Source organism: Schistocerca nitens, chromosome 1 (assembly GCF_023898315.1).
Source record: "Schistocerca nitens isolate TAMUIC-IGC-003100 chromosome 1, iqSchNite1.1, whole genome shotgun sequence".
Lineage (NCBI taxonomy): Eukaryota > Metazoa > Arthropoda > Insecta > Orthoptera > Acrididae > Schistocerca > Schistocerca nitens.
Window position 1 is genome coordinate 271223546 of NC_064614.1, and position 25512 is coordinate 271249057.

At 43.3% G+C, this 25512-nt stretch overlaps 1 protein-coding gene across 1 annotated transcript in view; it reads right to left on the bottom strand.

Annotated features, from left to right (window-relative positions):
• Positions 1–25512, bottom strand: part of LOC126242682 (thyrotropin receptor-like) — a 706981-nt gene that overhangs the window by 120570 nt on the left and 560899 nt on the right. The window contains exon 13 of the mRNA XM_049948112.1: positions 10638–10866. Within this exon, the coding sequence (XP_049804069.1) occupies positions 10638–10866 (229 nt within the window). The remainder of the gene's footprint in view (positions 1–10637; positions 10867–25512) is intronic.

Sequence of the window (25512 nt, forward strand, 5' to 3'; positions counted from 1 at the left end):
GTAGCAGATTGACAGTGACCAACTTTAAACAGAACTTGATTAATTTTCACACACATTTATTAAAATAATAACAAGCATAAAAATTACTTAACTTGTTTCTGGATGCTATTTACAATTGACAATCTGAAGTTCCTTTGGTATTGGTACGTTAATCTTATTTTCGCATATATCTCTGATACCCGGGTTCCTGGGTTTGATTCCCGGCGGGGTGAGGGATTTTCTCTGCCTCGTGATGACTGGGTGTTGTGTGATGTCCTTAGGTTAGTTAGGTTTAAGTAGTTCTAAGTTCTAGGGGACTGATGACCATAGATGTTAAGTCCCATAGTGCTCAGAGCCATTTCTTATCTCTGATGCTCGACAAAAGTGTCTATACATTTATCTTCATGGCTATGTACAGGAATATGGTAATCTTATTAGGCGCAGACTGAAACTTGACTATAGACTGGTGCAGACAAATGCAGACTGGTGCAGACAAATGCAGACTGACTAATCGGAGGACTGTACACTCGTTATAATACCTCACGCGTTCATGTATCACTGTGCGAGTGTGATCCAAGAGGAGAAAAGGTTCTATGTTAGCAGCAATCTTATTGGCTGCGTTACATATTAATACGCGAATCGGCGGAAGCAGAATTTGGTCCGTCTCTATGGCAACGCCATCTCATAGTGCGGAGACGGACGAGCGCTGCGCCTGCGCTGTTGTGCTTAGCGGGGCGCGCTCTAGTGGGAAAGTTGTGTACACGCTGACTACGCGGAACTATGTACACAACATACCTTGATACATCTACTCGTTCCTGAGAAAAAGGAGATTTAATGGACAGGCGGACTGACAGACAGACAGTCAGACAAAAGATGACAAAAGAAATGTTTTTATCATGTGATATAATTAAAAAATTAACACTTTCCGAATTTTTTCTTTTATTTTTACTGTGAAAGCTTTTGCATCACAAATTTTATGATCCTAGGTAAGTACCCTACAGATTCCGATGAATGAGTTTGCGAGTACCAAAATGTGTGACACAAATGACCGTATCTTTTGACTGCATTGACTTACAAGCTTACAATTTTTAAGCAGCAAAGTGACCATGGACCTCAGTATGTGGCATAAATTTCAAATTCATACGTCTACCTGTTACTGAAAAAAGGGCCTCAACAGTCAGACAGACACGCAGGCAGCCAACAAAATGGTCTTATAAGGGTTTTGTTTTTGCCGATTGAGTTAGGGAACCCTAGAAAAGGTAAAAGAGATAAAAGATCTAACACTCCGCAGGTCACGCAGTGCTAGCCCTGAGGGGTTATCTTCGAGGATTAACTCACAATCAAATGATTGTCAAGAACACGTATTTCAAGAAATAAATTTCCCGTAAAAATTGATGCTGTGCAAGAAGGTCACAAAGGGCAGAATACCGTGAAGAATCAGTTATAACCACACTATCTTGCATTCTTTCACCAATTACTGCAAATGTTTGCTTAACTTACCCCTAAATCCATTCGCTCTATGTAGCTGGTGCAAAGCCAGTGGCAATCCATCTACATCTACCTGACGGTGCGTGGCGGAGGGTACCTTGAGTACCTCTATCGGTTCTCCCTTCTATTCCAGTCTCGTATTGCTCGTGAGAAGAAGGATTGTCGGTATGCTTCTGTGTGGTCTCTAATCTCTCTGATTTTATCCTCATGGTCTTTTAGCGAGATATACGTAAGAGGGAGCAATATACTGCTTGACTCTTCGGTGAAGGTATGTTCTCGAAACTTTAACAAAAGCCCGTACCGAGCTACTGAGCGTCTCTCCTGCAGAGTCTTCCACTGGAGTTTATCTATCATCTCAGTAACTCTTTCTTGATTACTAAATGATCCTGTAACGAAGCGCGCTGCTGTCCGTTGGATCTTCTCTATCTCTTCTATCAACCCTATCTGGTATGGATCCCACACTGCTGAGCAGTATTCAAACAGTGGGCGAACAAGCGTATAGTAGCCTACTTCCTTTGTTTTCGGATTGCATTTCCTTAGGATTCTTCCAATGAATCTCAGTCTGGCATCTGCTTTACCAACGATCAACTTTATATGATCATTCCATTTTAAATCACTCCTAATGCGTACTCCCAGATAATTTATGAAATTAACTGCTTCCAGTTGCTGACTTGCTATTTTGTAGCTAAATGATAAAGGATCTTTCTTTATATGTATTCGCAGCACATTACACTTGTCTACATTGAGATTCAATTGCCATTCCGTGCACCATGCGTTAATTCGCTGCAGATCCTCCTGCATTTCAGTACAATTTTCCATTGTTACAACCTCTCGATACACCACAGCATCATCTGCAAAAAGCCACAGTGAACTTCCCATGTTATTCACAAGGTCATTTATGTATATTGTGAATAGCAACAGTCCTACGACACTCCCCTGCGGTACACCTGAAATCACTCTTACTTCGGAAGACTTCTCTCGACTGAGAATGACATGCTGCGTTCTGTTATCTAGGAACTCTTCAATCCAATCACACAATTGGTCTGATAGTCCATATGCTCTTACTTTGTTCATTAAACGACTGTGGGGAACTGTATCGAACGCCTTGCGGAAGTCAAGAAACACGGCATCTACCTGTGAAGCCGTGTCTATGGCCCTCTGAGTCTCGTGGACGAATCGATTTTTGTAACTTCAATGAATCTCATTCTAGACCCACGAAAACACTGAGTGAACTGCGTATAGTCAACTACTAATGACATACGAGCTTTGGAAGTTTTAGTTAAAAGTAAGCAATTCGGGAGAGTAGATCCAGTTGGAGCTCCGTGTGATGGCATACTAAGAGATGGCTCAGGGAGTTGAGTGTGGTCGCGAACCCTCAGCGCAGCGGTTTAGGCGGGATTGTGGTAGCAGCGAAGGAAACAATTTAAGGCGACGAGTACTCTGCAGTCGGCAAGGACGTCTTGGCGCTGGAGTGTGTGGCGTCGGTGAGTGGGTGGGCGTGGTAGGCGAGGCCGGCAGCAGCGTGCGGGGGCACGCAGCGGGGATTACCCGGCAGGCGGCTGCTCTGACGCTTGCTGCCACCGGACGCCGCGTCCCGCTCTGCAGGAACAGCTGGGAATATTATGCCGAGTAAGAAACGCAGAAGGGTAGGCGCTAGGAACAACTCTGAAACTGACCTCATTTTACACTGTCGGCCACTTAAATTGCAAGGCTATGAAGACGAAACGCGACAAACGTCAAGCTGGCACGAAGTGTACTACAGGCCTGGACATACCGCCCATTAGTATTTAAGCGCAACAGCACAGAGCAGGTGGGAGCAAAACCATGTAAAATCGGTAGGTAAGGACAGATTATGAAGTGACTGTCTAATTCAGAAAAAGTACACTACTGTCCATTTAAATTGCTACACCAAGAAGAAATGCAGATGATAAACGGGTATCCATTGGACAAATATATTATACTAGAACTGACATGTGATTACATTTTCACGCAATTTGGGTACATAGATCCTGAGAAATCAGTACCCACAACAACCTTGATACGCCTGGGCATTGAGTCAAACAGAGCTTGGATAGCGTGTACAGGTACAGCTGACCATGCTGCTTCAACACGATACCACAGTTCATCAAGAGTACTGCCTGGCGTATTGTGATGAGCCACTTGCTCGGCCACCATTGACCAGATGTTTTCAGTTGTTCAGAGATCTGGAGAATGTGCTGGCCAGGGCAGCAGTCGAACATTTTCTGTATCCAGAAAGGCCCGTACAGGACCTGCAACATGCGGTCGTGCATTATCCTGCTGAAATGAAGGGTTTCGCAGGTATCGAATGAAGGGTAGAGCTACGGGTCGTAACACATCTGAAATGTAACGTCCACTGTTCAAAGTGCCGTCAGTGCGAACAAGAGGTGACCGAGACGTGTAACCAATGGCACCCCATACCATCACGCAGGGTGATACGCCAGTATGGTGATGACGAATACACGCTTCCAATGTGCGTTCACCGCGATGTCGCCAGACATGGATCCGACCATTATGATGCCGTAAACACAACCTGGATTCATCCGAAAAAATGACGTTTTGCCATTCGTGCACCCAGGTTCGTCGTTGAGTACAGCATCGCAGGCGCTCCTGTCTGTGATGCAGCGTCAAGGGTAACCGCAGCCATGGTCTCCGAGCTGATAGTCCATGCTGCTGCAAACGTCGTCGAACTGTTCGTGTAGATGGTTGTCGTCTTCCAAACGTCCCCATCTGTTGATTCAGGGATCGAGACGTGGCTGCACGATCCGTTACAGCCATGCGGATAAAATGCCTGTCATCTCGACTGCTAGTGATACGAGATCGTTGGGAGCCAGCACGGCGTTCCGTATTACCCTCCTGAGCCCACCGATTCCATATTCTGCTAACAGTGATTGGATCTCGACCAACGCGAACAGCAATGTCGCGATACGATAAACCGCAATCGGGATAGGCTACAATCCGACCTTTATCAAAGTCGTAAACGTGATGGCACGCATTTCCCCTCCTTACACGAGGCATCACAACAACGTTTCACCAGCCAACGCCGATCAACTGCTGTTTGTGTATGAGAAATCGGTTGGAAACTTTCCTCTTGTCAGCACGTTGTAGGTGTCGCTACCGGCGCCAACCTTGTGTGAATGCTCTGAAAAGCTAATCATTTGCATATCATAGCATCTTCTTCCTGTCGGTAAAATTTCGCGTCTGTAGCACGTCATCTTCGTGGTGTAGCAGTTTTAATGGCCAGTAGTGTATTTACAATGAGGTGACAATCATGGACTACATCCTTATATCGTATCGGACCTTCTTTTACTTAGCGTAGTGCAGCAGCTCGACGTGGCATGGATTTAACAGATTGTTGGAATTCGCTTACAGAACAATTTAGCCGTGTTGCCTCTATAGCCGTCCATAATTGGGGAACTGTTGCTGGTGTAGGATTTTGTGCACGAATTGACTTCTGGCCCCTATTTTGACTGGACCAGAAATGGAAATCTTCCTACACGTCGGTCAGGGGGCCTGAAGATGGCGTAATGTAGCGCCGAAACTGGTTGCTCAAATAAAATAACATTGGAAATTTAGACGGCTGAAATGTGTTTTGATTCATCATTTTATTGAACAGCTGAGGTCGCGCAACCATATGTATAAAGATGGAGTTACGGAGACTTGATTATGTACCGTAAGTATTCTATGGAATTCATGTCCGGCTATCTGAGTGGCCAACGCGTTTGCTCTTATTGTCCAGAATGATCTTCAAACTAATCACGAACAGTTGTGGCCCAGTGACATGGCGCATTGTTATCCATAAAAATTACGTCGTTGTTTGGGGACATGAAGTCTATGAACGACTGAAAATGGTCTCCAGGTAACCAATCATCACCGTTTCCAGTCAATGGTCAGTTCAGTTGGACTAGAGGACCCAATCCACTCCTTGTAAGCACAGCCACCACAAATTTGCACAGTGCCTTGTTGACAACTTGAGTCCATGGCTTCGTTGGGTCTGCGCCACACTCAGACCCTACGATCAGCTGTGACAGAACGAATTCGGGTCTCATCTTACCAGGCCACGGTTTTCCAGTCGTCTAGGATCCAATCGAAATGGTTACGCGCCCAGGAGGGGCGCTGCATGTGATATTCTGCTGGTAGCAAGGGCACTCGCGTCGATCGTCTGCTGTCATAGCCCATTAACACCAAATTTCGCTGCACTGTCCTAACGGCTACGTTCGTCGTACGTCCCACAGTGATTAATGCTCTTATTTCACGCACAGTTGCTTGTCTGTTAGAACTGACAAATCTACTCAAACGTTGCTGCTCTCGGTCGTTAAGTGGAGGCCGTCAAGTACCGCGTTGTCCGTGGTAAGAAGTAATGCATGAAATTTGGTATTCTCGGCACTGGGATATTGAATTCCCTAACGATTTCCGAAATGGAACGTCCTATCCTTCTAGCTCCAACTACGATTCTGCGTTCAAAATCTTTTAATTCACGTCTTGCCGCCATAATCACATAAGAAACCTTTGCACTTTCACATTTTACTAAGATTTTTGGTAATTATCGGAGCCCTACACGCATTTCAATACGTCTGTGTGCATTATGTCAGTATATATATCCTTTCCTCCTCTCACCTGATGAATGAAAAGTATGAATGAGTGTACAAGATAAATTTCAGCATCTAGATCTGTGGGAGTAGAAGTAGTCTGCTACTGTGGCAGAATAGCCAACCCTATAAAGCACGTACCAAGTAGAAAAGCGGTTTCTGTTCGCCTTAGACGAAGCTCTTATATAGGTGGGCACCACACAGTAGGGAGCTCTCCGAGCCCTTTCAGAGGAACGGGACGCGTGGGTTGCAAAAGAGTTGCGGGGACGCGAGAAAGGCGATACCGACTAAGTGTGAGTGTGCCTGTTCATAATTAATTCATTATCTTATTTTCGTAGATTTCAGCTCCAGTTAAAATTAACGTCTTGCTCTCATTGCTCGTTAAGCGGTATATGGGTTTTTTCTTGTTAATTTCGGAACATTATAACCAGTGGCACTTAGCCACGCATGCAAGCCGTTGTTCTACTTTCCCTCTGTTCAAGCATGTAGACACATGATCTGTCTTCTCAGCTCAGTCTGGTTTAGTTCGTTGGTGATCTCACGAGTGTAGTATAATTGAACAGATTTCCAAAAATTCGCTAATTTAGATTTAAGTTAGCAATTTAGCTTCCATATGTCTCAGCACGTGTAAGTACGGATCTGAGAACCTTAAGTTTGCAGATCGTGTTTAACAGTAATGTATCCTGTCCAATTTGCTTAGCTATTCTGAATTTTACCATTCATTTTAAGCAGAATTTTTGTTTGTGACGACCACGCGTTCGCGGACTGTGAGAATCGTTTCGTGTCGCAGTTACCGATCCTCGGGGCAAAAATTCCAAATTAATTTCAGAATTTCTTCTATGGCGCAACTGTTAACAGTTTTTTCTTATCGACGAATTCTTGTTCACTTGCTTCGTGCACTCAAGCCAAGGGAACTACCGTTTGCCAAACACGTGCATACTGGTGAAGATTTTCTTCATTCTTATATTTGTTCTGAATCTTATTATATGTGTATATGTGCGTCAGTGTCGGCATTGAAAGATTTCTCTGAGCCTTCCATAATTAATACGTAATTAATTGTAAATTGCGCTGAGGTCTCCAAGATGCAGCTGTAAATGTAATTTTGTAACTCACCCGAGAATGTTATAAACAACAGCAACCACCACCCATTTATTAGTTATTTAGCTTATTAGTTTGTTCAGTTTTTCTGGAATAAACGAGATACTTTTACCAGAGCATTTGCATAAGTATTCCCTCGCAAATTTCCATTTTACGTCCTACTACTGACCGTTGTGCAACAGATAAACATGGCCAAGTTATTTATTTAATATTTATTCAACTATCGTAAATCTGCAGATCGGCAACTCAGTTCATTTAAACATCAAAGGTTTTTGTGTGTGTGAAATCTTATGGTATTTAACTGCTAAGGTCACCAATCCCTAAGCTTACACACTACTTAACCTAAATTATCCTAAAGACAAACACACACTCCCATGCCCGAGGGAGGACTCGAACCTCCGCCGGGATCAGCCGCACAGATCAAAGATTTTTCTTTCACGTATATCCATATACTGTCTTCCCACCTTCCATGTTAATAGATACCTCATTTTTATGAACATATTCACCACGAGCACCGAGCCCCAAACAGATCCTTCACTTAGAGATTTCCTTCAATTTGATTGATGGAGCAAGTAACTACCTAAATGCTGATCGACAAACGAGACAACTGATGCACCACTGTGGTCCCTGGAGGTCAGGAGTTGGCCGCTATACACAGCATGGACCATGGGCGAACAGTAACAGGAACATATTTGCAAAAGCCAGGGTTTTCAGCTGCACTTGTGTGGGAGGTGGTGCTATGAAATGCCATGAAGAAGGGACAGAAAGAACCTAGTAAGAAGACGTAGAATTAAAATTTGCCATGTATGGCGCCTAATGATGAGTAGAACGGGAGACAGAGAATATCAGGGGAAAAGAAAGGTTTGGCTACGAGAAGCAGGAAAAGAAATTTGTGCTAATACTATTCATTAGGTCATTAATGTGTACCATGGGCCTATTATACTTCCAGAATAATCTGTTACATACAGTCAGGAAATTTTCAGCAGAGTTCCAAAACTAATTAGATAGCCGATTCCACAGTCTACTTTACTTGGTAGCTGTCAATCTGATACTGAATTTGGTATCCGAAGATGTGTAAATAGCGATTCAATATGACCAGGGGACCGTGAGATTCTTTCGCACTGTAATAGTTTCAAATAATGTCAGCATTTGGAATAAATGTAGTTGGGATGAGAGTGATGGAGAGAATGAAGAGAAAACAACTTTAAAAATGAACCGAACGTTGTGAACTAATAACAAAATAACAAAATTCAGTTATAGTAAGCATGTTACGCCACAGTAGCAATAGGTGAATCACAATTCAAGGCGTCGATGACAAATATGTTTATCGTGTCGGAAAGTGTATGCGTTTAGAGAAATCAGATTTGCACGACGTACAGAGGTAATGGGCTGTCGCAGTGCTCACAGTTATTACCTATGATAATGTTTTATACAAATTATCCAGTTAATAAGTACTTTAAAACAAATAAAATGGTATTTGTAATAAGATGATATGAAAAGGGAGTTTCTTATTAGTGACTGAGAATCATGAGGAACATTTCTCTGCTCCAGGACTGTGCAGAAGATTGCGATCAGCCGTTGCTCAAGGATCAACAATGAAGCTAATTCATTGACGAATTTTAAACAGAAACTGTAAGGTACTCGCCTGGGATATGGAATTTTATGATAACAGCTCCTCTTCAGAACCACTAGTATGAATTATTATGCCACCAATCTTTGAAGTGGCTGGGCATTATGTTGAAGTCAATATTCCTTTACTTTATCTTGGGAAGGAACGGTTGAAGAGATAATTCAGCGTTATGGCTTTCGTTTTGCATTATTTATTTGGCCCCCTGCTCCATTAACAAAAGTGCAGGCAATAATCTGTATGCTATAGACTGCTTTAATAAATGGCAAAATATCTGAAACTTGTGAGATTATATTTTATTACAGAAGTTTTCTAAGGCCTCAAGCATTGCCCTTCTGGTAGGAAAGCACGAATTGATTATCTGATTATCTCTGAATTTATGCTTTGCTTTACACCTATTGTAAGGCAACGGCCTTGCCGCAGTGGCTACACCGGTTCCCGTGAGATCACCGAAGTTAAGCGCTGTCGGGCGTGGCCGGCGCTTGGATGGGTCACCATCCCGCCGCCATGTGCTGTTGCCATTTTTCGGGGTGCACTCAGCCTCGTGATGCCAATTGAGGAGCTACTCGACCGATTAGTAGCGGCTTCGGTCAAAGAATACCGTCCTAACGGTCGGGAGTGCGGTGTGCTGACCACACGCCCCTCCTTATCCGCATCTTCCTCGGAAGATGACACGGCGGCCGGACGGTCCCGGAAGGGCCGCTTGTGGCCTAAAGACGGAGCTTTTTTTTTTTTTTTTTACACCTATTGTACTGTAGGCGCTGTTTCTTAACAAGCTTACTCCTGTTGTTTATATGCCAAGGGGGATCCCCTAGCGCCTTCAGCGTAGTTTCCTGGAGCTCTGTCGAATGTCGTTTGACATTGAACCACTACATGTTAATGCCTGGAAACTTCATTTGAATTAGCCACAGTCAACTCAAAGCTTCGAAAAATAGCCCCAGCGTCACTACAGAGAGCAACTACATTGACGGTATATTAGAACAAATAAGCCCTCGGTCACAAATATTAAGTCAAAATTGACCAGGTTTCGACGCTACTATGATCGTCGTCTTCAGAATCAGACTAACTGTTCTAAAACATATCAGGTATATAATACATTAATAAAATTGAAGTTTGTACTGACTGGAAAAGATGCAGTACTTACAAGTCACACATTAAAAAAGATCTAAGCCGGATAGGCGACGTCATGAATAGTTGTGAGATGGCGAGCCGCTAAGGGCTGCTCGTACTGTGAACAAGGGTTGCAACAAGATATGTGACTTGTAAGTACTGCATCTTTTCCAGTCAGTACAAACTTTAATTACATTAATGTATTAATGTATTATGTATTTTAGAACAGTTAGTCTAATTCTGAAGACGACGCTCATAGTAGCGTCGAAACCTGGTGAACTTTGACTTAATAATTGTGACCGAGGGCTTATTTGTTCTAATATAATTCTGACGCGGTCAGTGAACCTTAGCAGCTATGTTCAAAGTTTTACACTGACGGTTGCTGGCAGACACCGTCAGTAAGCTGGCCGTCTGGGGCCATTATCTATTTACACACATTTCACTGTCTGAGAGGCTGGTAAGTGAGATGTCCAAACCACTAAATCCCACAGTCATTGCAGGCTGGAGCAGTGGTTATATTTTTAAGGCAAATGCCTGGATGATTTTTTTTCTGAGGTACACTGGCAGGTTCCTTCCCCAACCTTCCTCAATCTGAGCTCGTGCCCTGTCTAATACCTCTTCATCGACGGGACTGGCAGATGGGAATCCCAGAACACCACTCTTTGTAGTGCTGTCCTCCTACGCCTGTGAGGAAGGTCGTCTGAGGTGTCAGACAGAGCTCAACTCACCTGGTGCTGGAGTAGTTGCTGACGCCGACGAGCGGCAGCGTGGCGACGCCGAGCGCGTACAGCCAGCCCCCAGCCATGACTTGTGCCGCGGCGCGCAGCGACAGCCGCTTGTTGAGGTAGATGGCGTAAGTGATGGCGAACCAGCGCTCCAGCGTCACCACGGACAGCGTGTACACCGACAGCTGGCTGGCGAACACCGTCAGGAAGCCCGCCACCTGGCAGCCCGCGCCTGTGTGCACACATTTCACCATTTAAGAGGCTTATTCCCGTAGACAGCGAAACGTGACCTCAGTGTCACTACAGACAACGTATACATTTACAGCTGGCTTGAAAACACCATCAGGTAGCCCGCCACCTGGTAGCCAGCACCTGTGCACAAATAGTTCACTACCTGTGAGGCAGCCGGCCGCGGTGGTCTAGCGGTTCTGGCGCGGCGGTCCGGAACCGCGGGACTGCTACGGTCGCAGGTTCGAATCCTGCCTCGGGCATGGGTGTGTGTGATGTCCTTAGGTTAGTTAGGTTTTAGTAGTTCTAAGTTCTAGGGGACTTATGACCTAAGATGTTGAGTCCCATAGTGCTCAGAGCCATTTGAACCATTTGAACCTGTGAGGCTTGTTCAGGTAGACTGCGAAACATGACCTCAGTGTCACTACAGACAACGTATACATTGACAGCTGGCTTGAAAACACCATCAGGAAGCCCGCCACCTGGCAGCCAGCACCTGTGCACAAATAGTTCACTACCTGTGAGGCTTGTTCAGGTAGACTGCGAAACATGACCTCAGTGTCACTACAGACAACGTATACATTGACAGCTGGCTTGAAAACACCATCAGGAAGCCCGCCACCTGGCAGCCAGCACCTGTGCACAAATAGTTCACTACATGTGAGGCTTGTTCAGGTAGACTGCGAAACATGATCTCAGTGTCACTACAGACAACGTATACATTTACAGCTGGCTTGAAAACACCATCAGGTAGCCCGCCACCTGGCAGCCAGCACCTGTGCACAAATAGTTCACTACCTGTGAGGCAGCCGGCCGCGGTGGTCTAGCGGTTCTGGCGCTGCGGTCCGGAACCGCGGGACTGCTACGGTCGCAGGTTCGAATCCTGCCTCGGGCATGGGTGTGTGTGATGTCCTTAGGTTAGTTAGGTTTTAGTAGTTCTAAGTTCTAGGGGACTTATGACCTAAGATGTTGAGTCCCATAGTGCTCAGAGCCATTTGAACCATTTGAACCTGTGAGGCTTGTTCAGGTAGACTGCGAAACATGACCTCAGTGTCACTACAGACAACGTATACATTGACAGCTGGCTTGAAAACACCATCAGGAAGCCCGCCACCTGGCAGCCAGCACCTGTGCACAAATAGTTCACTACCTGTGAGGCTTGTTCAGGTAGACTGCGAAACATGATCTCAGTGTCACTACAGACAACGTATACATTGACAGCTGGCTTGAAAACACCATCAGGAAGCCCGCCACCTGGCAGCCAGCACCTGTGCACAAATAGTTCACTACCTGTGAGGCTTGTTCAGGTAGACTGTGAAACATGACCTCAGTGTCACTACAGACAACGTATACATTGACAGCTGGCTTGAAAACACCATCAGTAAGCCCGCCACCTGGCAGCCAGCACCTGTGCACAAGTAGTTCACTACCTGTGAGGCTTGTTCAGGTAGACTGCGAAACATGACCTCAGTGTCACTACAGACAACGTATACATTGACAGCTGGCTTGAAAACACCATCAGGAAGCCCGCCACCTGGCAGCCAGCACCTGTGCACAAATAGTTCACTACATGTGAGGCTTGTTCAGGTAGACTGCGAAACATGATCTCAGTGTCACTACAGACAACGTATACATTGACAGCTGGCTAGAAAACATCGCCAGGAAGTCAGCCACTTGGCAGCCCACACCGGCGTGCACACTTTTTACTATGTGCGAGGCTTATTCAGGTAGTCTGCGAAACATGACCCCAGTGTCTCTACAGACAGTATATACATTGAAATCTGGATGGCAAACCCTGTCGGGAAGCCATCCAGCTGGAAGCCAGTGCCTGTTTACACACGTTTCACTATCTGAGAGGCTTGTTGAGGTAGACCGTGAATCATCGTTCCAGCACCACTACAGTGTATACATTGACAGCCAGGAAGCCAGTCACCTGGGAGCCAGCACCTGTTTACACACATTTCACTAAATGCTTATGGAGGTAGACAGTAAATAATCGCTCCATTGTCGCCACAGGCAGGATGTACTCCTGAGGCTGAGTGGTGCACATTGTAAGGAAGGCTGACAACCTGCACATACTGTTCACTACGTCGGAGGCTTGATGCTGAAATCATATCTTGGCATGGACTTTACGAGACATTGAAAGTGTTGGGAAGCCAGTGTGATAAATGACAGATCAACCCTGTCCATAATGCAAGGAGATTGATCTATGTCAGTGGAAGTTGCAAAAAAGCCAAAGAAACAGTGTAGAGTTTTGTTTTTGTTTGGGAAAGCAAATAAAAGTGTCATTAATGAATATCTTCATAGTCAGCTCCAAGCATTCGCCACGGGGCACAAAGATATTGAGCATCTTTGGTCGGAATTTAAAGGTATTGTCCACCATATGCTAGAGACGTATGTGCCTAGCAAACATATTAGGAAATTGCTGAGAAAGCAGACAATTTTGCATAGTCGTTTTAAACGTATTCACTGCCCCTCTGACAAACAGAAATGATGGGAAACGAAAGCAGCTGTCAGAAGGACAATGAGAGATTCTTTTAATGAATTTGAAAGCAATATTTTATCTGCAGATTCTAAAAATAACCCAAAACATTTTGGTCGTATGTAAAATCTATGAACGCTACAAATAATTCAATACCTTCTCTTGCTGACAGTACGGGTTATGTAACTGATGATGATAAACAGAAGGCCGAAGTTCTAAACCTAGCTTTCAAAAACTCGTTTACGGTAGAGGAGCACAATTCCCCATTTCAATTATCGAACAAACGCAAAATGGCTGACATAGTGTTTAGTGTATCTGGGATTGTAAAACAGTTAAGATCCTTAGACGCCAGGAAGGCATCTGGCCCAGACGGTATCCCCGTAAGATTATATGTTGACTAGGCTACAAATATAGCACCATTCTCATCCATCATCTATCAGCGATCATAGGAACAGCGGAAAGTTCTGCGGGACTGGAAGAAGGCCCAGGTCATAGCAATCTATAAAGAGGGTAGAAAATCGGATGCACATAATTACCGGCCAATTTCACTGGCATCTATTTGTTGTAGAATCATGCAACACATTTTGTGTTCAGACAAAATGACCTTTCTAGATTCTGACAAGCTCATCTGCAGAAACCAGCATGGTTTTAGGAAACAGCGGTCATGCGAGACACAGCTGGCCCTCTCTGTGCATGATATACAACAGGCTCTAGATACCGGCTCCCAGGTTGATGCCGTATTTCTCGACTTTCGAAAGGCGTTCGACTCAATTCCGCACTGCCGCTTTCTCCAAAAAGTGCGCGCCTACGGCCTATCCGATGACATATGCGGTTGGACAGAAAGTTTTCTAACAGACAGGGAGCAATATGTCGTCCTGAACGGGGTGACTTCAACAGAAACAGGCGTAACTTCAGGTTTGCCCCAGGGCAGCGTAATAAGTCCTCTGCTTTTTACGATTTACATAACCGATCTGGTTGATGGAATTGACAGCGGCATTAGACTGTTTGCCGATGATGCTGTAGTCTACAGGAAAGTAGTATCACACGAAAGTTGTGAACAAGTCAATGAGGATTTGCAGAAAATAAATGTGTGGTGTAAAATGGCTCTGAGTAATATGGGACTTAACTTCTGAGGTCATCAGTCCCCTAGAACTTAGAACTACTTAAACCTAACTAACCTAAGGACATCACAAACATCCATGTCCGAGGCAGGATTCGAATCTGCGACCGTTGCGATCGCGCGGTTCCAGACTGTAGCGCCTAGAACCGCTCGGCCCCTCCGGCCGACTGTGTGGTGTAATGACTGGCAGTTATCTCTCAATATTAGTGAGTGTAACCTACTGCGTATAACAAGGCGAAAATCCCCATTAATGTACAGGTACAAAATAAGTGCCCAGTCTTTGGAAGCTGTAACATCCGTCAAGTATCTGGGTGTGACTATTCGAAATGATCTCAAATGGAATGATCAAATTACATAAGTAACGGGTAAGGCAAATTCTAGATTGCGGTTTATTGGCAGATTCCTGAAGCGATGCAGTCCTTCAACAAAGGAAATAGCTTACAATACATTAGTTCGTCCAGTCTTAGAGTACTGTTCGTCTGTATGGGACCCTTACCAGTTGGGTCTGGTTCAAGAGATTGAGAAGGTCCAAAGAAGAGCGGCAACATTCGTGACTGGTACATTTAGCCATCGCGAAAGCGTTACAAATCTTATAGAAAGTTTGAAGTGGGACACACTTGCAGATAGACGGCGCGGTAAACAGAAGGGACTGCTCACCAAATCCCGAAATCCGATCTTCGCCGAGAATTTAGAGCATATATTATTATCACCAACTTTCAAATCGCGCAATGATCACCATTCAAAGATAAGGGAAATTAGAGCTCGTGCTAAGGCGTTCAGACAGTCGTTTTTCCCTCACGCGATCCGCGAGTGCAACAGAGGGGAGGAGTTATGACTTTGGCGCGAATTGTGCCCTCCGCCACACACCGCTCGGTGGCTAGCGGAGTATATATGTAGATGTAGACCTGGTATCACATCTTTAAAAAAAATCACTCGATAGCGTCCCATATATGCTCTGTATCAGGTGACATGGAGAGCCACAAATAGACCTCATATATGTGGAGCATCCTTCAAACTATTTTGTCATAATTTGAGAGTGATGGAATGATAATGTAGGTTTCTGATAATGTATGTTCCTTGTGGTTGTAATATGCAGGCAAACGGACGCTCAAGACTGGAAAAAGGATGTGTTGTATGCTGGTGATAGATATATCAGGGGCCATGTTTCGCTCTGTTAATCCCAACCCACCACATAACAGTTTCTCCACCACCTGTATGAACGATTTAAATACCTGAACAGTACTACCTGCGTCTATCAACTTGTAGCGTGACAGCTTAGCTGAGTCGACATTTTTCCGTGCTTCGAGCGCCCAAGTTTATGTTTCTGCATCTTTTTGTGCATTTTCATACGCAGTGAGCAGAGAAACACACCTACAGTAGTTGTAGTTTTACCAAATAACGAAGAGCTGGTTTTATGTGGTGACGATGTTCCCTTGCAGTTTTCAGTGTTGTTATTGTTACTATCCAGCACTGAATTGGAGAGTGATTTGGAGCACTGTCTGACGTCTATTAGTATGTGATTGTCTATGACGACACGTATCATCAACGTTTCTGTTTACAGAACTCATCTCTGGATTCAATCTCGGCACATACTTGACGTGGTGGTATGTGACACGGAGAGCCACAAGTGAACTTCATATCTGTGGAGCATCACTTAAACTGTACCGAATCAGACATGGCGTTGCAACCCACCGCCTGGTAGAGATCTCGCGTCTTGTTCCTGCTGCAGCCTACCGACGACTACTAGTGTTAACGTCATCTCAGTCAGCTGTTACGGCAAACTATTCCATTTTATGTGACGACAGGATCGCTCTCCCTACAATATATCAAGTACTAACTATTTAGATTATTCTTGGTGTGCATTAATAAAGAGCCACAGTTGAGAACAGGAGCTCTGGAGTCATAGTTCACACCCTGAATTATCGGTACTACAGCTTTTTCCATTCTACTCCTTCATTGTATCATGTTGTTGTTGTTGTGGTCTTCAGTCCTGAGACTGGTTTGATGCAGCTCTCCATGCTACTCTATCCTGTGCAAGCTTCTTCATCTCCCAGTACCTACTGCAACTTACATCCTTCTGAATCTGCTTAGTGTATTGATCTCTTGGTCTCCCTCTACGATTTTTACCCTCCACGCTGCCCTCCAATGCTAAATTTGTGATCCCTTGATGCCTCAAAACATGTCCTACCAACCGATCCCTTCTTCTAGTCAAGTTGTGCCACAAACTTCTCTTCTCCCCAATCCTATTCAATACCTCCTCATTAGTTACGTGATCTACCCACCTTATCTTCAGCATTCTTCTGTAGCACCACATTTCGAAAGCTTCTATTCGCTTCTTGTCCAAACTGGTTATCGTCCATGTTTCACTTCCATACATGGCTACACTCCATACAAATACTTTCAGAAACGACTTCCTGACACTTAAATCTATACTCGATGTTAACAAATTTCTCTTCTTCAGAAACAATTTCCTTGCCATTGCCAGTCTACATTTTATATCCTCTCTACTTCGACCATCATCAGTTATTTTACTCCCTAAATAGCAAAACTCCTTTACTACTTTAAGTGTCTCATTTCCTAATCTAATCCCCTCAGCATCACCCGATTTAATTTGACTACAATCCATTATCCTCGTTTTGCTTTTGTTGATGTTCATCTTATATCCTCCTTTCAAGACACTGTCCATTCCGTTCAACTGCTCTTCCAAGTCCTTTGCTGTCTCTGACAGAATTACAATGTCATCGGCGAACCTCAAACTTTTTACTTCTTCTCCATGAATTTTAATACCTATTCCGAATTTTTCTTTTGTTTCCTTTACTGCTTGCTCAATATACAGATTGAATAACATCGGGGAGAGGCAACAATCCTGTCTCACTCCTTTCCCAACCACTGCTTCCCTTTCATGCCCCTCGACTCTTATAACTGCCATCTGGTTTCTGTACAAATTGTAAATAGCCTTTCGCTCCCTGTATTTTACCCCTGCCACCTTCAGAATTTGAAAGAGAGTATTCCAGTTAACGTTGTCAAAAGCTTTCTCTAAGTCTACAAATGCTAGAAACGTAGGTTTGCCTTTTCTTAATCTTTCTTCTAAGATAAGTCGTAAGGTTAGTATTGCCTCACGTGTTCCAACATTTCTACGGAATCCAAACTGATCTTCCCCGAGGTCCGCTTCTACCAGTTTTTCCATTCGTCTGTAAAGAATTCGCGTTAGTATTTTGCAGCTGTGACTTATTAAACTGATAGTTCGGTAATTTTCACATCTGTCAACACCTGCTTTCTTTGGTATTGGAATTATTATATTCTTCTTGAAGTCTGTGGGTATTTCGCCTGTCTCATACATCTTGCTCACCAGATGGTAGAGTTTTGTCATGACTGGCTCTCCCAAGGCCATCAGTAGTTCTAATGGAATGTTGTCTACTCCCGGGGCCTTGTTTCGACTCAGGTCTTTCAGTGCTCTGTCAAACTCTTCACGCAGTATCTTCCATTTCATCTTCATCTACATCCTCTTCCATTTCCATAATATTGTCCTCAAGTACATCGCCCTTGTATAAACCCTCTATATACTCCTTCCACCTTTCTGCCTTCCCTTCTTTGCTTAGAACTGGGTTGCCATCTGAGCTCTTGACATTCATACAAGTGGTTTTCTTCTCTCCAAAGGTCTCTTTAATTTTCCTGTAGGCAGTATCTATCTTACCCCTAGTGAGACAAGCCTCTACATCCTTACATTTGTCCTCTAGCCATCCCTGCTTAGCCATTTTGCACTTTCTGTCGATCTCATTTTTGAGACGTTTGTATTCCCTTTTGCCTGCTTCATTTACTGCATTTTTATATTTTCTCCTTTCATCAATTAAATTCAATATTTTTTTCTGTTACCCAAGGATTTCTATTAGCCCTTGTCTTTTTACCTACTTGATCCTCTGCTGCCTTCACTACTTCATCCCTCAGAGCTACCCATTCTTCTTCTACTGTATTTCTTTCCCCCATTCCTGTCAATTGTTCCCTTATGCTCTCCCTGAAACTCTCTACAACCTCTGGTTCTTTCAGTTTATCCAGGTCCCATCTCCTTAAATTCCCACCTTTTTGCAGTTTCTTCAGTTTTCAATCTGCAGTTCATAACCAATAGATTGTGGTCAGAATCCACATCTGCCCCTGGAAATGTCTTAGAATTTAAAACCTGGTTCCTAAATCTCTGTCTTACCATTATATAATCTATCTGATACCTATTAGTATCTCCAGGATTCTTCCAGGTATACAACCTTCTATATTTGTTTATCCACAGTATAAATATATGATGAAGTTACACTAAGGTATGAAATGCAAAACTGCGGTGTCTAAACTTGGGATAAATGTCCAAATGCGTTTGTTAATTCGTAAAATACAAGCAGGAACATTAACAGTTGTACAATGTCGGTTTAAGGTGTCATTTTCAGATGGTTGGCTCAGTCGGTTTAAAGTTTCTGTTAGAGGTCAGGGTCGACACTATAAAAGATAACTGGAAGATCTTCAGCATCTCATTTGTCTGAAATATATTGATGACAAAATGCACTAGTGCCCAACTTATCAGAACTTCAGGATGGAAACCCAAAATATATATGTTCAAAAGTTTTTGTTTAAAATCATGTTAACCGTTTTTAGCTTAAGAGACCGTTGAAAGTTAACAAATGACTGTCATCATCAAAGAAATTAGCATGCCGATGAATAACTGTGGGAATCATCTTACAGCTGAAACGTGGGTTGTAAAAATGCTCCCAGTAAAGTTTGTATTTTATAGTGGAACGAAAACATGGCAGAAAAAATGAAAATTAGGAAGTGAGTAAACTGAGGATAAGAGGGAGACAGGATTTTCAGGTGAAGCGTCCTACATTAACAAGTAAAACTGTGCTGCAAAAACAATGAATTTATAACTAAGAAATCATCTACATTTATGTCCGTCCCTTTACTAAGTGGTCAGCCTTCCTTCCGTGCCCATTTTTCAGAGTTTGTCTCATGCCTTCATTCATTCTGACACTTTCTTGCGGTCCAACGGTTGAAACTTTATACATCCAGCTGTGTTCTCTTCGTCTGACCTCAACTACCAAATATAACACTGACACCGCCTCTGCCGTGTGAGCACGTTAGGAGCCAGCACGAGCCTGCCCCCGCGTGGCAACTAGGCAACGTTTTAACAGGAGAGTTATCAGGCAGGAGACAAGGAAATGAGGAAGGGCTTTAAGTTGCTCTGATAATTTGTCTCAGAAGCCTCTCTACATCCACACAGAGATTCGGTGGGAGATCGACACATTGTATCGACATCACACGAGCTGCCCACATTTGTACACGACATTGATTCCGTCAAGCCAGTCTATTCACACAGCTGCCTGCGATTCAGAGCAGATCATCGACGTTTTACAGACACTCAGTTTACGTATGCAAATGTGCCTCATTGTCAGTAATTCTACACTCGTTAACCAGATATTACAATTTCAGGGGCGCAGTACATTCCTAAAGAATGATGTCCACCTTCTTTCATGAAATTGTGCTACAGTTACTCGTATGTCAAATACTTTTTTTACGGGATGCCCCTGGAGGAATGGTGAATATTCAGGGATATGACAGGAACCGTCGTTCGAAGCAAAAAAGTATAATTAACATGGGCTCTCAAACGCGTACCTTACGAGTATGAGCACTTTTTCAGTAGAAGAGATGTGTTTCAACTTAGCGAAGATGAAAAAGTGTTAATAGTTGTTAAAATATGTACTTTAGACCTATAGTTTTTGAACATTTTGTTTTGGCCCCTCTCAAAATATGGAAAGCGGTTAGCTTCCATCACAAGAGATTTGTTTCACAGTATCGAGGATGAAGAAGCCTCCGTTTACTAGACTTTTTTTCTTCGGATGCACGTTTCTGTTATATCCCTGAATATTGACCATTCCTCCTGGGACACCTAAATAGTCGCGAAATTCCTTATATACTTGTGAGCAACATTATCGCGAGCGGTTCTTGAGCCTCTCGGGTACATAGCTGAGCGGAGTACCCTGTTAGGCATTTTGTGAGCCACATTGCTGGCGATTGTTAGACACTTCTCAGCACGCAACAGTTCCGTCGCAACTGAATTAGAGCGCCCTTTGAGGAAAAGGGCTGGAAAAACCAACAGTAGGTGGCTGGCTCTGAGAGGCTCACGAACTTCTTGCGAGAAACGTACACACTTGCAGCAACGTTTTCGCGAGCGTTCAAGAGTTGCTCAGATCTTAAATGTATTCACAAGTTTACGCTTCATTTTGTCATCTTCTGTGGATTGTCTTTAAACTTCATACACTGATTCAGATTTCAAAACAAACAAAAAAACGTCAACCGCATTTATAGATCTAAAAGTGGCGTATTATACAGTGTGGATGCAAGGGGGTGATACGTTTCTATAAACTTTTACGATTCACACCACGTCTTAAAATAGGAAAGCATCGGTGCTACAGAAGCTTCCAAGTTCTAATGGGGAATCATATGAGCCCCTAAAGAAGCTTAATAATCGCCTTCCACAAGGCTCAGTGCTAGCCCTTCTGTTTTCTCTGTATGTAGTAGCAAAGTCTAAGAAAACAAGAAGGAAAATTGGATATGCTGAAGACTGTGCTCTTGCTGCGAGTCGGAAAGACTTGGGCGTTATTGAGTCTGTCTTCAGCGGAAACCCTCAAATTGTTGGCAAACTTTTCATAACTGGAGGTTAGGACCAAATACTGCCAAAAAGAAGTCACCAGTTTGCAACCTAGCAACAAACTCATTAACAGGGAAATAAAACATATCTGGAAGGCTGAGGCATAACAGAAGTTCACGTTATCCGGAGGTCACTCCTAGCAGGACACTCAGCTGAAAAGAGTACTCAAGTGCTGAGAGGTGCTGCTAAGATGAAGACTAGAAATAATATATTGCAGAAATTTATGAGACAGCATGGGATTCAATAGCTCCAACACCAAGAACTTCTGTTCTTGGACTGGTGTTTCCTGTGACAGAATACTTCGCTATGCTCAGTCTTGATTAACAACTCGTACACCAGATTAGTTGACATGCAACTCAGACTACGTGCATAATCACAGGAACAATCAGAAACATCCCAACTTTTTGATTGCCTGTTCTCTGCCATATACGGTGCTAGTCAAAAATTTTCGATCACCCATGATAAAAACTATGTACTTTACCTCATTGTACGAACACACTGTACTAACTACAGAGACCAACAAAACAAAAAAAAATATTTTCTCTCTATATAATTAAGTACAATACGATATGGTGTAGAGTCTTCGAACTATTTGCACTTTGCCCTCCGAACAGCTGTACACACTCTTGGCAGTCTGGAAATAAGATTTTGTAATGTTTTCGCAGATGTTGCAGTCCAATTTGTCTGTAAATTATTCCACAGATTGTCAGCATTAGATGACCTCACTTTTCTGACCTCTCTGTCAGGTTTATCCCATAAGAAGTGAGTGAGAGTTAAATCAGGTGAGTGACTTGGCCAAATCATATTCTTCAGTTCCCCGTATTTTTCTTTTCTATTGACATACCCTCTGCTTAATTTAGACTTATGTCCTGCTGCAGAACAAACCCATGTCCAATGAGTCTCTTGCCTAACGGAACTGCACTGTTGATCAGTATCCTGTGATATCCATCCTTGTTTAATGTTCTATTAATTCTCACTAGATCACAGATTATGTCACACCATGACAAACCGTCCGCTATGCTTCGCCGTTTGCGTCACACACTGATCTTCGTACATTTTCCACGACGTCGACGAACAAACATTCGACGATGGTTACCAAAACTTCAAACTTTAAATCCGAGAGTAACACTTTGGACCATTGCTGCAACCTTCATTTTTTTGTTACTGTGCCCATTGTAATCCTTTCACCTTATTTTGTTGGCGTAACAAAGGGTTTCTGGCCGTTGTGTATCCCTTTAAACCTCGTTCACGAACTCGGAGTTGCATTGTTGAGAAAGACACTCGCATACTATTTACTTCTTCCCCATTTTCAAGTGCAGTACGAGAGCTCTGGCGTTTACTTTGTATAAATATGAACTGATCTTGCTTGTGTGATGTTACGCTGGGTCATCCAGATCGCGAAGCCCTTGCCTTTGCAGCAGACTGCTACAGCCGCTGCAACATATACAGCATTGTAGATTAGGCTACGCCAAATTTTGTTACTATTTTTCTATTAAATAGCTTTTACTGTCCTACTAGAATAGCGTTCCTGTTTCAGAACTGCAATTACAGCACTTTTTTTTTTTTCAATTCGAATCTCCTGCTTCCGTCCCATTCAGAAGTAATCTGATATGAACCTGATCAGATAAACAAACACACAGTTGTTGTAAACTAATGCGAACTGATTGCTGCACAAACAGCAGAAGAACTGAGGCTTATTCGAACGAAACCATCTTAGGTAAAGTCACGTCAGTGTTGTTGTAGATATTCATTGCGGCCCTCTGAGCGAACGACCACTTAAATACACCATACAGGCGCTTAGTCTTTACATACTTATAAATGTTTAATCACTAGAACAGTGATACGGTAGAATATTCAAATCAAAATCCCCTTTTTAGCCACGAATCCATAGTTGATCGAAAACTTTTGACCGGTATTGTAGCTCCCCTACTTTTGTGGAAAGAATCTGCTCTTAAGTAGGATTTCACAAAACTAGCTGACATTCATTATTTCCCTGTACATGTGGACATCCATACACTCAATAAATGCATGCTTCAATCCCGTCATCCGCCTCTACAAGCTGCAAAATGTTTGATGGACAGCGGAGTAATAGTAACAGGCCGATGGGCAGAAACTGGCAGAACAACGCTACCCTAGAACAGCTTAAGACGACCTGCATCTCGTCCAGGCCAGCAGGTTTTGGAAAGCACCATAAGGTCTTGTCTGTGCTCAACAGAGTAAGGACGAGTAGTGGAAGATGCGCTGAATGAGTGTGCAAGTGGGGATCAGCAATATCGTCCAGCTGTGACTACGGTGCAGAACGCCAAAATGTTCAGCGTATCATACGTTTGTGCCCAAAACGATTATTTCCTGGCGATCTGGAGGAGTTCCTGATGACAACAAAGGTAAAAATTGAATATATTCTTCAGCTGCATATGTGTCTGCGACATTCTGTGATTTATTAATACCGTAAATTTAATCTATGCTACTTTATAGAGACATGTCGTTGTTTAATGTTGATACCAAAACTTGCGGAAAGTTCCTGACCAATTTTCTTCAAATTTTTGTACGATACTCTAATGAAAATTCGGACGGACATAGGCTATACATTTTTTTAAAAATAAATATAACATATAAATATAAATGCAATATATAAAAGCGATACGTTGTCACCAAAAATCTCGAAAAGCTCTTGAACCATTTACTTCAGATTTTTATAGGAATCTGCAGTGAACATTATATAACAGATGTTGAGATGGGGAGGTAGAGGAGATGGATCAAGAGAGTGGGATGAGCAGATGGACAGAGGGAAGGGGAGAAAAGATTAGGCCATAAATCTGATTGCCATACTTATTTAGCAACTGCGAAGCATTGCCGGATTCGCCAGTTGACGTATAATTCTATTTTCTATGTGTTAAATATGTGTATATATGTTGATAATGAAAACAATATTTCCTGTGTGTTGTAGTACTAGCCATACGCTAAATAAATAAATAAAAACAAATATAAGAATTTATCTGTTTTGTGATCTTAGTACATCTCCATCCATTGTTGTTATTGTGAGCGGCACAGCCGCTATTCATATTGGTATTCTACAGCGGTATATAGGCTGAAAGTTCATACACAGGGAAGTAAATCAGTGACTGAGGAACGGGAGTTCCACCTACCAGGCGACCGTGATTTGTTTCCTGCTGCCTCCCCAATTCTCTACAGGTGAATGCGTGAACAGTGCTTAAACAGCACCAAAACCAATTCCTTCCAAAGTTTCATACTGGCACGACCTCAAAGTCGACTCTTTCCTCCACCGTTTTCCATCCCAGAAATCACGTAGCAAGCCTTCGATCTCTACGAGCCACTCGCTGTTTTCCAATACTCTTCGAATGAATTGCAGTCTGTAGTTTGTTTAGTTGTTTCCGATGTTATAACGGTGACTGCCTGGACTGAGACGTTATTTCCCGGAGGTACGTAACTGGCTGCCGCAGCTGAAGAGAAACCACACGAGAAGACGAAGTTCCCTGAGGCTGAGAACGAGAAATAAAATGAATCCCTGCTACGACCTTCTTAGCCTTGCTGTGAGCGAAGCTGTGCGATTTGCTGGTGCACCAATGAGGACTGTCCATAGTGTGTACAAGCAACGGAGCTCCAAAGGCAGCCACGTGACACTGTGTAAGAACAGCAGCAGTAAAACTACCAACAGGCAGTGACTGGAGGCGATCATCACGCCAGGCCAGTGTGATGCTCAGAGTGTTTCGACTGTACGTGCTCTTATTTTTTTTTTTAATTTCCTCCTGCAAAGTAAGAACGCTAAGGCGATGTTGGAAAAACATTTTGAAAGATGTAATTTAAACTGCTCCTGAGAGAAAATCCTTGTATTAGTTTGTTTGTGAAATGGTTCTACATCTACATGGTTACTCCGCAATTCACACTTAAGTGCCTGGCAGAAGGTTCATCGTTCCGTTCGAGCCCTCATTTCTCTTATTTTATTATGATGATCATTTCTCTCTACGTAGGTGGGTGTCAACAAAATATTTTCGCATTCGGAAGATAAAGTTGGTGATTAAAATTTCATAAATAGATCAAGCCGCAAAGAAAACCGCCTTTGTTTCAATGACTGCCATCCCAACTCGCGTATCATATCAGTGACACTCTCACCCCTATTACGCAATAACACGAAACGAGCTGCCCTTCTTTGCACTTTTTCGATGTCCTCCGTCAATCCTACCTGATAAAGATCCCATACCGCGCAGCAATTTTCCAGCAGAGGACGGACAAGTGTAATGTAGGCTGTCTCTTTAGTGGGTTTATCGCATCTTCTAAGTGTTCCGCCAACAAAGCGCAGTCTTTGTTTCGCCTTCCCCACTATATTATCTATGTGGTCTTTCCA